The 15,188-nt window shown below is 31.8% G+C and overlaps 1 protein-coding gene across 1 annotated transcript; it reads right to left on the reverse strand.

Moving 5' to 3' along the window:
• Nucleotides 1-2,317: 2,317 nt before the first annotated feature.
• LOC125864662 (alpha-L-arabinofuranosidase 1-like) lies at nt 2,318-13,109 on the reverse strand. The gene is made up of 18 exons (XM_049544688.1): nt 12,800-13,109; nt 10,107-10,335; nt 9,527-9,581; nt 8,837-9,048; nt 8,483-8,604; nt 8,249-8,396; nt 7,561-7,630; nt 6,436-6,581; nt 6,224-6,269; nt 6,069-6,121; nt 5,471-5,615; nt 4,756-4,874; nt 4,568-4,639; nt 4,388-4,491; nt 3,856-3,912; nt 3,576-3,774; nt 3,152-3,301; nt 2,318-2,545 (listed from the first exon to the last, which is right to left on the reverse strand). The coding sequence occupies exons 2-18, from the start codon at nt 10,281-10,283 to the stop codon at nt 2,408-2,410; spliced, it is 2,013 nt and encodes a 670-aa protein (XP_049400645.1). The 5' UTR covers nt 10,284-10,335; nt 12,800-13,109; the 3' UTR covers nt 2,318-2,407.
• Nucleotides 13,110-15,188: the final 2,079 nt, after the last annotated feature.

The raw sequence follows: 15,188 nt of genomic DNA on the forward strand, positions 1-15,188 counted from the left end.
CTTGTGAGTGAGGGGTCCAATTTTGTCATATACATAAATTATGAAGGGAAGGAAAAATAAAAGGATAATTAACCTAGATAGTCGTCCGCTCAACCGCTTAAATTTGAAAATAATCTGCTAATATATTTGATACAAAATTTAGAAAAATAAACATTACTTTTGAATCTTGTGAGTTCAGATTAAAGATAGTTAGAATATATAAAAATATCCTTTAAATTTGCGTTGTTAAAAAAGTGGAAAGTTGTAATCGAAATATTGTCATAAAAAAAACTATTCTTTTTTGAACAAACTAAAAAGAAGAGTAAGACAAATAAATTAAATTAAAAATAATATTTTTATAATATGTATATAATTAACGTATAATCTATATATGTATATCGATAAAAAAAGGTAAATTATAAGTTTGGACAACTATTTACGTAAAGATCATTAAGGGAAAAAAACCAAAAATAGAAATTGAGTTAACATAATTTCCTCCGATAGTTAGAAATATATTATTTTTTGTCAATTTATACTCATAGAATAATGTGAAATTATTTAAACTTTTTCCAAAGAAAATAAGAACCAAAAATAGAAGTTGAGTAGCATAATTTGCTCCAAATCTTTAGAAATATATTAATTTAAGTTATTTTTGACTAGTAAGACTCAAGTGAAAGTATGAAATCATTAAACTGATCCATTCAAAATATAGTTTTTTCTTGTACCAAAATAATAATTTATGAGTACAATTTGACCTTTGTTTTAAAGAAATGGTGTGACCACTCTAATAGTACATATTTAATTAGTGAAGGTTATGATAATAGTTGCTTAATTATCTCCACACAAATTCTAAATAAGAAGAAAAAAACAAGAAAATGTTTTTATAGGTAGGTGGAGATATGGAGTGCACAATATTAGGAAGAGTGGTGTTTGAAATTCGGTATACTATCTTCGTTTCATTTTATATAACACAGTATCGAATATGATAATGGATCATTTTCGATATAAATTTAAATATAAAAAACAATTTTTAAAGATATTTTAAGAATATCACTAAAAAATTCATTTGACTCTTTAAGTATAATAATAATAATAATAATAATAATATCATCACATAAAGCGAAACAGAAAAAATAGTCATTTTTGTTATGTTAGTTTTATGTTAATATTAATTGGACTAACGAATGCATTATATAAGTTCTATCACTTAATCATGTAAAGTGATGAATACTATTATTATTTAAAATTTATTTAGCATTTAACCATGATAAATCACAAGTTGATACAAGTCTTTTATCTCTAAAAAAAATTTATACATGACATTAGGAATGCGTTAGCCTTAATTATATTTTATTTGAATTTAGTTAATGTTTATCATGTGAAGAAAATTACACTCATATTGTTGTTAATGGTATCCTAGTAATTGTTGTGCTTAACATTTAAATGGAAATTCAATCAATTACCATATTATGTTAATCTGTATTGTTAATCCTACCAATCCCTTTATGGACTTGCTTTTTGAATGTCATAGTTTGTTAAAAGTGCACTATAAAAGAATTTTGTTGTTAGTGAGTTCTTAACAAATTGAGCATAAAACTAAAAGTAGAAAAAAAGGATTATTTTTTACAAAATTACTTTGTAGAAGGTGAAAAAAGAAATTTGATGGTACAAAATTTGTTATTTAAAAGGGAAAAAAATGTCTGAAATATATCTGAATTTTAATCGAAATTGCTGTAGCAATATCGAACTTTGAAAAGGACCTTTTACCCCTGCACTATTTAATAGTGTATTTTAAAGGTATATATGTGTTCACGTGGACATCATAAATATTGCATCATTACAAATAGTAATGTGTCCACGTGGACACATATATACCTTTAAAATACATTATTAAATAGTACATGGGGTAAAAGATCCTCCATAAAATTTGGTATCGTAACAGCAATTTCAGCCAAAGTTAGAGTATTTTTAAGACCCTTTTCCCTATTTAAAACATGTCAAGCTCTTTAATTATATGAATTAGAATTAATAAGTCGTAGAACCTTAGGCATGTTCCAATTAAGGATGATGTGTATAATTAAGGAAATGACATATTTTAAGTGATCAACTTATTTACATAATGACCATTTGAGATCAAAAGCAAAAAATTATTCAAAAATTGAATCGAAAGTGTCTAAAATTATCACATGTTCAGATGTTCAATTAAAATAAGTTGTGTCTAAATGAATTTTGCTACCAAATTTGAGATGGTTACCAATGTATTAAGCCTAAATATAAAAAGAAGAAAGAAAAGCTTGCTAACAAACATGATATATATATATATATATATATATATAAAAGATTTCAAGAACTAATTACCATGAAAATGATATTATTGATAAATTAATACCACATTATATTCTTAAATTAAATTGATACATAGTACTACTTAGCATGAAGATTTAAGGACAGAAGCACTGCTTGTTGATTTTCTTAATAAAAAGTCAATTGAATTGAGAGATCTTGGGGCCAGTACAACTTCCATGTTGTCACTAACTTTCTCAATTAGTGCTTTAACAGGTATTACCTACATAAATAGGAAAAAAAATATATTAAATTAAAGCAACCACAAAAATATATGCAATAATTTAAATTCTAGTTTGAGCAAGCTTTCTAGACACTGAGAAGGAGGTATTGTAAGTTGAAAATCAGATATCGTGCTAAACTATGTAGATAACTGACGGAAAAAACTTTGGTGTTTATACATAACCAATAAGTACATGACATGTAACTTCAATTTGCAACTTAACAATGGTAAATTCATGTGGTTTGGTGTAAAAACCAGTGTGCGTAAGTTCTTTATAGATTCTTGACTTGTTCTAATGTATTGATGAGGCAAAGTAAAAATAAAGTTCTTTTGAAAAAGATGAAGGAAAAGGAGCAATTAAGTTTCTTCTGATAGTTATTGAGTATGAAACTTATTTTTAGCCTATGTTGTTTGGGCTCTCCAAAATTGTTGTTGAGCCCGTGTTATATCCTCAAAAAATGCACTATTTTTGGAGAATCTAACATGCTCCCGCAGTATTTTGAAGAGTCTGAGCAACATAGCTTTTAGCTGCTAAATGTGAAACAGCTTATGCCAAACCAACAAAACATGGTAGTAGATCCAGTAAATGGAATGATGATTGTGTACCTTATTAGGCTCTTTGAAGGAATTTTCATCCATCACATTGTTGGATGTTAACTCAGTCATTACAGCCCCAAATAACGTCTCTAACGAGTTCTGCCCCAATCCAGTGAGAGAGATTTTAATAATAACCGCAGTGGTTCCAAAGTTCACGACCTGGGGAAAGTATCTCAACATATGAGTAATGAACCAATTAAAGACGGAGAATCGTGTGTGTGTATGCAAAATGGTAAGGAAGATCATGCATCTTAGGAATTCGGAGATGAAATTATGCTGTCACAAAGTTCTACTTGTTAAGAGTGAACCTCGACCAGTCAAAAGTCTTGAAGTGCTAATGATAACTATCTATGATGAAGCTGACATAAGAATCTAGCAAAACTTAACCCCCTCACAGAATGATGAACGAAAACAAGAAAATATATATCCGCACCTTTATTCTCAAATAATCGTTGTTATCAAGTGAATTTCGCCAAGTGATGGCAGATGCTATAAGTGAACTTGAAGGATTAGCTTGTAATGACGAACTCAGAAGAGTAGCGCCATTTGACTCTTTGAAGAAGTGCTGCATCCAATAACTAGGCGTTCCATACATTTGTGAAGAGGTGAAGACAATTGCATCTGGGTTCCACCTACATGAATGAGCATTTTTGGTCAATAGAATACAATAAGAAATTTCTGAAAAAGAAAAGAGCAGAAGCAATGAGATATACCTCCGGTCATTGTCATTAACAAATAGGGGTGCGTAACTTGCCATTTCAATTGCTTCGCTGCACAGAGGATGATTTCAAGTTACATCATGCAAAGGGAACATAGTAAAGGAAAGAAGATGGATAGTCTGTTAGTTTAAGGTGATTCGCTTAGTCAATGCCTGATCTCTGAGATCAAAGTTATCCGTCATACAATCAAATAAAGGTATTGTGTGGTATACTGGATGGCGTAGATTAGAACATTTTCAAGTAAAATCTGAAGTAAAGAACAGATATTTTGCATAGGAAAAAGAGAAGGGTGTTAATCAACAGAGACTTCGGCAAGTGAAATCACATATCACCCTTTCTACGCGTCACTAGTCAAGGAAAAATCATTTACTCCCTCAGTTTCAATTTGATAGTCTGGGTTTGGCTTGGCACAAAACTAAAGATATGTCGAATGTACCAAAAAGTCCTTTAATCTCGTAGACTTCAACACACCATGTGGAAAGTTGAAATTAAAGAGTTGACAATTAGACAAATGCTACACAGGTACCTGTTCTTTTCTACCCCAATGAGGAACCCAGCTTCACCCAATGCTGCTAAAAGACTACCTTTTCCAGCATCATTTCCAGTCACAGCATACTCACTCACAAAAGCCTGCAGAGATATATGTTATACATAATAACCACTTTATAATTCAACTCATTAATCATCAAAAGGAAGCTTTACCAACCTTTGGTCCTCTGCGTGGTGCACTATCAAAATGGCGAGCATTAGAAAATACAGAACTTGCGCTGCTATAAATCTATCCATAGAAACATCACAAAGTTAAAGCTCATGCAAAGACAAGGAAACCAAAGCTAAAGCTTTTGATACACATGCTTAGTGTGAGAGATGCTTGGAAAAGCGTCAAGATCTTACATGAAAATCATATAAATCAGCTGGGTGATCCAGTGGTCTCGTAGAACCATCACAGTTTGAGATTATTCTAATATCTGGGTATTTATCTTTGATGGCCGTATAGAACTTGAGGTAATTTCCTGAATCACAAGTAATAGAAATCAGTCATTATATCTTTTCACTCAGATCGGTGTGCAGTTTTGGAATCATGTATCTGGACAAATAAAAGAAAATAATGTCATTGGAGTCTCTATGGACTAGCCTCAGATATGAATAGCACAAACTTTCAAGAGATATTTTGATTTTTTTTCTGACACCTAAAGAGATCTGACAACAAATTTCGCAAAACCACTGATTACTGAAGTACAAGACAGACAGAACGGGGAATGAAGGACCAGAGGTACAGTAGAAGCAATGAAGATCGTTAATCTGCATCATCAAACTTTAATTCATATTGGCATAAAGACACCAAATCTACTGCTTCCTTATGCACCCCACACTCATCCAGAGGAACGTTGGAAGAGAGATACTTCATGTCATATGTAATGGATGCCAGGTTTAATTCCCGGGTCAAATTATGGTAAAGGTGATGAGATGTGCAACTTTATGAGGACACAATAAATCAAAATGTACAGCAGACAGTTATGCAACATATAAATCCTTAGTGCACTAGGATAAGTTTCCTATGAAACAAAGAACAATATATCATCTGCCAAATAGAGTAAAGCAAGCATACCACGGTATTTTGTCTTTCCACAATCCTCATTTCCGATAGCCACGTATCTCAAATCAAAAGGCTCTGGATGTCCCATTTTGGCTCGAATAGAACCCCATGCTGAAGTAGGATCACCTCTTGCAAACTCAAGACCATCTAATATTTCCTGGATAGAGACAAAATATATTTGTAAGAATGTAATGTAACAAGGAACGAATGAAGACAAACTGTTGCTACAGAGAGGGAATCAATAGAGTGTTAGGCAATATCCACTGCTAATTTTATTTTCTTGACCAATTTGCCCCATGATAAAAATGATTGCCCTCTCCTTAGTTGGTTTCGAAACGTTGATTACTTTGGTAACTTGAATCGGTAACACAATGAATGTTAACATAATCTACTAATGCACAAGCCGAGAAAAGTTTCAGTTAGAAATATTATGGCCATTAAAAATGAAGCTTTTAGTGATGTGAATTTTTATTGCCCAAGATTGAAGAAAAAGACAACTCGCAGCTGACAAAAAAGAGAAACATTCATGAAACTAAATAAAATTTAAAGAACATTTATCACATTAAAGCGCCAGATCATATTCAATGAGCTAAAAATTCAATAAACCTACTTGCACAAAAGGTAAAATACTGGAAGTGTCAACTTGATCATGGTGACTGACTCCTGAAAATTAAGAAGCACAAAAGGAAGAAGTTTAAATTAATTAAATGGACTAAATAGAGCAAAAGAAAGAGAATAGTGCAGTTGTGGAGGTGCAGGAACTACCATTGTTGAAAACCCACACTGGCAGTGAATCTAAGTCCTCGGCAAGCTGCAGAAAACGGAGTGGATTCGTTCAAAATCAGAAGTGTACAATTGTTTACATCAAGTGCGTGCAACTGTTGTTGTTTTTTTGGTGCTTGTGTGTGTTAAACATGAGTGACCAGCCAGGTGTTTCAAATACATTTGCAACAAAGTTGGGGAACATAGAATATTACCTGCAGGAACTCAAAATGTCCAAGTCCATCATCAGTCCAGTAATTCCAAACATCACCGAAATGTCCGGGCCTCTCTTGCCATTGTCCAATAGTTTCTTTCCACCGAAATGCATTTCTTAACCAGTCACCTTCAACAAAACATCCACCTACAGACAGATAATGTGAAGGTTTATCAACATTGGACAATTGTCCATTGAGAAGCTCAAATAGTACATACCAACCGATAGGGGGAACACACAGGAAAAAATGAAAGAAACTGGTAAAAGAGGACACACAGCAGAACCTTGGAAGAATAAGTCCTCTAATTGATGAAGACTTTTTACTACATTTCTAATATTTATTCTCTTTGCCTAGCCAACACTGTATAAACTAGTTGTTTGAAATTCTAAAAGTGCTCAAATAGAAAGTAAACAGATAAGAAAAAGGAGATTTGACTTCTTCAAAGAATCAAAGCAAACATGAAAAGAATAGATAAATCAGAAAGTTTGAATTTCAAGTTAAGTTCCTTGATCCTACCCCTGCCCCTGGGTATGAAACATGTTACTATGCTGAGAAATTACAAGTAGAACTCTGATTAAAAGATACTTTATTACTTGCTCAATGAAATTGGAAATTAAAAAATGAAATAAACTTCGAAGTTTGAGCAGTTTCTGATATTAATCCTACATCTAGATGTTCATCTCCCATATTATCTCTTTTGATAACCTCGTCTCACGTATTTCCCAAGGGTGAAGTTCTTAGATCTAAGTGTTTAGATAAAGTATTTCAAGTCTGATCTAAGAACTATCACCACCGAGATAATATGGGAGATGAACTCCTGCGAGCATAATTTCCAGTAATACATAACACAGTTGTATTTCAGCTTCTTTCTATCTTTAAGTAGTAGCTGGCCTCCTGTGGCTTTCTTAAGCTTCTTTGTGCAAACCATTCTTTTTATTATACTTTTTGTTTCCAATTTACTCATGAATTTTCGCTCTCTACTGATACTCTTCTTCCTCATCAAGAAGGGATCGCATGAAAAAGTTTATAATATAGAAGGTATAAAATACTAAAAGATGTCCCAGTCCATCAGTTGGTAAAGTTACATGATCCTCAAGGAAAAAGTTTAAATATATTGGAGAATACCTGGAAATCTAATGAATGCTGGTTTCAAATCCTTAAGCATTCCAAAGAGATCTTTCCTGAAGCCATGCCCCTGTGCCAAGAATAACATTCATTAAATGAATACATCTAATGCCCCTACAAAAATGAAAAATGAGAAAGAAAATAATTGGAAATAAAATCATGCTCCTTGGCCAAAAAAGGATAGCTAGAGTAATACAGAATTGTTGGGTATGTACAGACAAGTAATGAGAAGAAAAAAACAGTCGCAATAATTTTTAAACTTTATCTACATTGACAAATTTTACATATTATTAGTTAATCATGCTTATATGGTCAACAAGTACTTATGTTTCCCAAATGTAAAAACTAATAACGTCCTCGAAAAATTGATTTAGAGGATTCATGTAGCAGTTTATTTGGGATTATGGTATAGTCTATTGTTTGATACAAAAGCTAGCGATATAACAACAGATGCATTTAACCATACTGCACAGATGTAATTATATTTTGGTATCTATTTCTAAAGATATAGAGCTGAAACTGGCTACACATTTTGTATGTAATAAACAAGAAGAGAATTCATGAACCCTTTAGAAGCCTTGGCTCAGGAAACATGTCATTAAGTCAGCCAGCTGCACTAAAACCACCCTCTTCTTGATTAACTATGAGTCTTTTCTAAATACCTACAAGAAAGCTCTAAACCACTCACCTTGTATGTGTCAGTAGGCATTAATGAGACTTGATCAAACCAAATAACACCTTTCTTCGATGATCTCAATTCCAGTCTTGAATTGGGATCTGTTCCTGTTGCTTCTAACAAAATCTCCACCTTTGTCCAACTCGAAACATCAGCAGCTCTGCAAAGAGCATCTTGAATGAATTGTGTGAAAGAAGCAAACCTTCTAAAAGCATGAAAAATAAAGCCGGCTAGACATCTACTTACACTATGTTGGCAGCAGACAGCTTTTGCGATCCATTTGAACCAGTTAAAGCTACAGATACATTGATTGATTCTTGGGAACGAACATAAAGCACTAGTTTGTAACTCTTTCCCTGCTCAATATTCTGCAAGAAAACATAAAATGAGGATGATAAATACAGAACATGCACCAAAATACACAAAGAAGGAAGAGTAGATCAGTATCTAGTTTGATTGAAATCTAAATAAGACTTAAGGATACAAATGAAGAAAATCTAGTGTGCTTTTGGTATTGCGGAATATTGAAAGGTGAATCCTTGAGAGAGGAAGCAAGAAACACATAAAGAATGTTCAGTCGAGCATTAAAGAGCAACATACCATGCCCCAGAATCCCGGGTTGTAGATGCCAACTCCTCCATCTGGACAGATATTGGCACCTGAATGGTCACAGAGCACCTGCACTTGAACTGCAATTTTATTCCGATCAAAGCATGATGAACGGTCTGTTGATACAATCACTTTGGACTCGTCTCCAATTATAGACCAAGGATCAATATTTGAAGGTACGTTTGGGCCTCCAGCTTCAAAACCTGAGGTTTCAAGAAAACTAGCACTTAAAAAAAATAGAATTCAAGAATATATAGGAAGCAAAACTCTTATTACAAGAATAGAGATAGCAATCTCGCATTACTTGCCTTATCAATAAATTCATCATAGTACTCTTATCAGTCAAAAAACAACCTCTTGGACCATAGTAGCATACAGAATATAAAACGCCCAAGTTAATATTCATCTTTGAAGATAAGTTCGAAAGGAAAAAGTAATAATGACTATCCAAGAGACAAGACGGCACAAAATCATGCTATGGTTGTCTCCATTTTTCTGCTTGGGCAACCCAAATGTAACTAGTTCATCCTTTCCAATATATGAGTCTTGCTCTTCCATTTCTTTTCCTTTCTTTTTTTAGGCCAAAAAACCCAATTAGCAGTCAATCACTAGGAAGCAATGCATGTTTTTATTTCTTTTTAGAGACTTCCTTTTCTAAAGAAACCATAAAATCAAACTGACCTCTATTGTTGACAAGCTCAGCCCACAATCCACCAGCACCAGCATGATTGATCTCCTGAAATACAATATTTCAGGTCATGAACTAAAATTAATTGCCTGTATCCAATATCATGGAAAACTAAGTCCAATTCATCTGTAAAAGGTCAAGGTATGATCACTCTTTTCCAGCCAGATATTCGGAAAACGTTGATGATTCATAAGATTAGGCATCAGCAGCACCTATCAAATGCCCATTGTCTGGTCTCATATTATTGACAGATGTAAACTATAGAATGTCTTTTATTTTATTATCCTTTTTCCTCCTTTAGTTCAAACAGGAAACTTTTTATGAGGAATGAGAATGTGAATTTCAGCTTGGTGGAATGAACTAGTAAAAACATATCCTAGAGGTAGTTTCGAAAAGCAGAAGTTTATGTGTATCATATGCTGCAATAGTTATCAGGTATATAAAGAGTTTGAACAAAAAAGACAGGACAAACAAATTAAACACAAAATATATGAGATGAGTTACATACTGTAAACTGGAAGGTAAATGCTTCTCATTTGCACCACAAATTGAGCATCCAAATACTAAACTCACCTCAAAGAATATACCAAAAAGGGTATCAGGTATTTTCCTTGCTGATGCTTCGGATGCATTCACAAGCAGTACTGCTGTCTGGTTTGCTTCAACCCCAGTAGCAGAGCATTGGCACAGGGCAGACAGACCACACAAAACTAAAAGCAGTACGTGATGAATGGAATGCCTTGACTCCATCCTCCTTCTTGGTCTATTCGTTGTTGCTGTAGGCCTGTAGCCTATTTAAGCTCTGAAAGAGGAGCAAATTCAGTTAGATTTTGATCATTAATGGAAGTATAAAGCTGTAAAGTTCTTCCTTTTACAACAACCCAATGTCAGCATGGGACAGAACCGAAAAGATGATTGTCTGAACTAATAACAATAAGAGCAGCTTGACAGATTTTTCTGCTTATACTAGCACGATAATGATAGAATCAAGGAATACAACTTTTTTAACTTGTAGTGCAGATATTATGTCTATTTGACTCATAAATTAGTTCCAAAAGCATCCAATCACTGGACAATCTTTGACAGATTAAATTAATAGACGATGAAACCTGAAGAATGATAAAATGGCCAAATCCAGGATATAAATTAAACTCGTTAAGCTGAATTCACAAGGAGATGAAAGACACAATGGCTCAAAGTCCAGGCAAATTAAGATATACCAAATTGTTGAACTTAAAAATGGCAGGCAATCTGGTCCGGTTACTAGTGTAACACTTCTGCTCCTTTTCATATTTTATATTTTTTTTATCTTACCTCCCTTAACTTTAATTATGACCGAATAGCAAAGTGATCATACTACTATATTCTAGTGTCAAGCAAAAATAGTTGAGATTAATAGCCAACGCAAAATTTGAAAAACAGTAGATCCATGATATGAAAATATCAGAGATGTTTTTACCAACTAACTTTTTAACTACTACATGAAGGCCTCTCAAATACATTGTATCGAGAGGAAACAAGCCATATGCATAAAGTGAAAGCATAACATAGCATGACCACTTGATTTGCACATTTGCATAAACAAAGCCACTTGCAAACAAACACAGAACCAACAAGTAAAGAATGCAACTTGGGATTGGCCATGAGAATGCAACCACTATCCACTAAGGACAATTACAATTTCCCCTCCCCACAAAGCAGTAAAATTAACCGTGTTTGGAAACTAGAGAAAAAAAAAAAAGAAACATGAAGGTATTTCAAAGTTTAGGCTTTGTTTGGGAAGGCAGAAAGTCAATAGAAAAATGAGTTTTTTCTTCTCAAGGCCACATATAAGTCATTTGATTATAATCTTTTCTTCTTGAGGTCACATATAAATCATTTGCTTATAATACTGGAAATCTGCCAGTCACTAGCACTTATAAGTTGTTGGGCTGCCACAAGGTTGCCATGAGTTAGTAAGTTTGGGGACCGAAGGGAGTTCTCAGTGCACTGGGTACATAGCCTATTGAATCAATTGCGACACAGAAGGAAATGCATGTTACGATAGAAAGGGTCGAGAACTGTGCATTAATAGTCAGGAGCTTAGCAGCATTGTCTCTTTCCATATCAGTAGAATTTGCATTTTTTATGTTGTAATTCCTGTTCTATTATATACTTTTATTCCTGAGTTCAATATGGATTAACAATATACATAGTGTCTCAGTAATACCTACAGAAGAAAACATTAACAATTGAATAACCTTTATACTAATACTTGTTAATTAACCATCCATTACTTGTTATCTCTCCTTTGTTTCTAGTAAAATTTGTAATATTAGGCATTTAAAACAAACCAAAAAATCATGTTTAGAAGAGGAACGTAAAATTTGATCTATTCATTCACCTCATTTAATATAACTAGCTTAAACTATCTTCTAAATTGTTCTTTGTTTTAAATTATTAAACTTGATTATAATCCTATTTCTAATTTTTAGAACACTAGTGTATAATTAGTTTTAATCTCATAATATTAAATAAATAAAATAGGATTAAGTAATGTATATATTATACAGCATGGACAAGAGCAGAGCCAAGTGGGAGCAAGGGGTTCATCCAAAACCCCTTCGTTTGAAAATTACACAGTATATTCAAGGTTGAAATTAGTTTTATGTATTTATGGACTATGGTAAATATTAAATTCTTTTGACTTCTTTATGTGTTTACTTCTCCATATTTTGAACCTGAACATAGACATTATTGGAATCAAGGGTCTATCGAAACTGTCTCTCTACCAGTAAAGGTAGGGGTAAGGTCAATGGCGGAGACCAGATTTTCACAATAAGGGGTTCAAAATATTAAGAACTAAACACACGAATAAGTTAAATGAGGTTCAACATTCACTATTTACACAAAATAAATACTATTAACCATGTATAAACACTGTAATTTTCCGCTAAAGGGCTGCCATACGCAGCTCCACCCCTAGGTAAGGTCTCCATACATGTCACCCTCTTGAGACTACACTGAATATGTTGTTGTTCATTTACCATTCAACCCAAACAAGGGAAAACAATTTATTTCATTTATCTTATTTATATCTGAATTACAAGGACAAACCCAGCTATAAAGTTCAAAAGTATTCATCTTTCGACTGATAAACAAGATTTCTGCCCCAATCACAAAATACCCACAATCAAAAACTCATAAAACTGAACAAAAATCAACACTCTACAATAATCAAAACTCAAAATTTCTGAAAACTTCAATCAAGATCACTTTTTTATTACCTGAAAATGATCCACCGCACAAAATATCCTTCTGGGTATCCGTGATTCTGACGTATTAAAAGATTACAGAGAAGAACAAACTCACAAATTGAGTTTGTTACACAATGAGCTCACTCTGTTCACTGCTGCACGTCTTGTTATGGGTAATGACTTAGATATTTTTGCATATTTGTGTGTATATAACTGTATATATATATAGACCAAGATGGTGGGGATTGCTGAAGAGGAAGAAAAAGAGTTGCTTGAAGAAGAGGAAGGTGAAAAAGTAAAGCAAAAGATTTGTCACGTATACATTTTGTTTTCTTGGAGTGGCAGAGTAAGGGGGCCAATCCTCTTATCTCTAATTACTATAATATTTACGCTCATCTGACTAATTCAAATTTGTATTTATTGAAATTGTCAAAAATTTAAAAAGGGAAAAGAGTTTGTTATAACCTCTTAACTTTAGTATTTAACGTTGATATCACGTATCTCTTGATATTATAAAAATGGTTCACATGTTATTCCTTCCGTTACAAAAGTGACTCACATGTACTTTTATTGTTAGATGAATAGTTTATGAGTTTTTTTTGTTGTCAAATTTTCTAAAACTTAATTTTTTTGAAATTTGAAGTTGAAATAATAGATTATTTAATAAACAATTTTTTTTATAAAATAAATTTTGAATATCATTTAAAGTTTTTAAAACAAGATTTATGGATAAATCAGTCTTAGAATGTTGCTCATAGAAGTTGAAATATAACTTGACTTGATTTTTGTGTATCCCTTCGTGTTTAGACGTACTTAACAGAAAGTTAACTTTGTTCTTCTGTTTTTAATTTGAACTCATTCAGACATAATATAACATTATACCAGTCATTATATATAAAAAATAATATGTATTAAATACTATTTTTCTCAAAGTTATTGCTCAATATAATCTTATATTTAAAACGATGATCCACTAAATAAACCAATAAAGCATTGTCATGTCGATAACCCTGATCCAAGATTATTATTTTTAAACAAAAGATTTCTTTGTTAGAAATTTCCTTTCAATTTATCTATGAAAACAAATTAGCATTTTTTCTCAAGAAAATTTCAAATCGATCCGTAAACACTCCTATTTGCATAAAAAAATAAGCATTTTTTGTCAAACAAATAATAATTTATAAGACTGAACTCAACACTCATTGTAAATAATAAATAGATTTTATCATACCAAATTATCTATTTGCTAATTCTACACCAAGTGAACTTATAGATTTTTTTGAAAGTTATTTGAAACTTTAAACCACTCATATATTATCTAAATTACAAAGGTGATAACATCAATATGACTTCTCTTTGCCATTTTCCTTTTATTATGGAATATAAATAATTTCTTTATATATATATATAAAATGAACTAGAATATAAAGAGTTTATGACAGCATTATAAACATAAAACACTTTAATTGCTAAGTCCACTTCATTCATAAATCATGTCCACCAAATACCTAACATATAGAAATTTTATCCACTTTCTTCTCAACTACTATTCTTTATCCATTTAAAATAAAATATTGGAGCATTGGAAGTATTTACGTACATTCTAGGAACACCATCAGTATGTTACATGAGATACATAAATAAAATTATGAGAAAACAAATAATATTTTTTTTTAATATTATGATCAGTTTACACACGTTTCGATTAACTTTATAAAATACATGTCATCTTCCATCAATAACAAATATCAAATAACCATATCCATCAAAATTAAGACAATTAAGAAAAAATCACTTAATATTTTTATCTAGACTATAAGATTTGTGATTTTTTATAATTAAAGTTATGTTTAGGAATATTATTTTTCTTTGTTAGAAGATAAAATATTAACTAGTCAATTGTCATAACTCATAACTCATGCCTACCTTATCCCTTAAGAATTATTACTAATTAATACTAAATCAGTGAAGAAAAATTGATCTTACGTATGACAATTTATTGAAAAGGAAATGTTGGAATTGTTCAAACTAATTTATCAAAATGGATGTGCAAATTTGTGTTTAATATCATAATATAAGCTATTTGATTGATTGGTAGAGAATTTCTATAATATTTTCTAAACAAAGTGTAGCAATATATATAAGAGTAAAGAGAATAATTTATTTAGTTTATAGAAACATATTTTTATATTAACTTTAAAAAGTTAGAGAAGATTATAATCTATGTGATACCATCATCGTCGATCATTTCAAGAATGATTGATTAATTTTTTCATTCATGAATTTTTGTAAAGACGTCATATTTATCTTGTTTCGAATTTGAGCATCAATTTTTAAAATACAGTTCAATATTTTAGAAATTACAAAGAGATTAAGTTCTTTAAAAAATATAAAGTAAATTTTGATGTACTCAAAATTA

Source organism: Solanum stenotomum, chromosome 5 (assembly GCF_019186545.1).
Source record: "Solanum stenotomum isolate F172 chromosome 5, ASM1918654v1, whole genome shotgun sequence".
Taxonomy (NCBI): domain Eukaryota; kingdom Viridiplantae; phylum Streptophyta; class Magnoliopsida; order Solanales; family Solanaceae; genus Solanum; species Solanum stenotomum.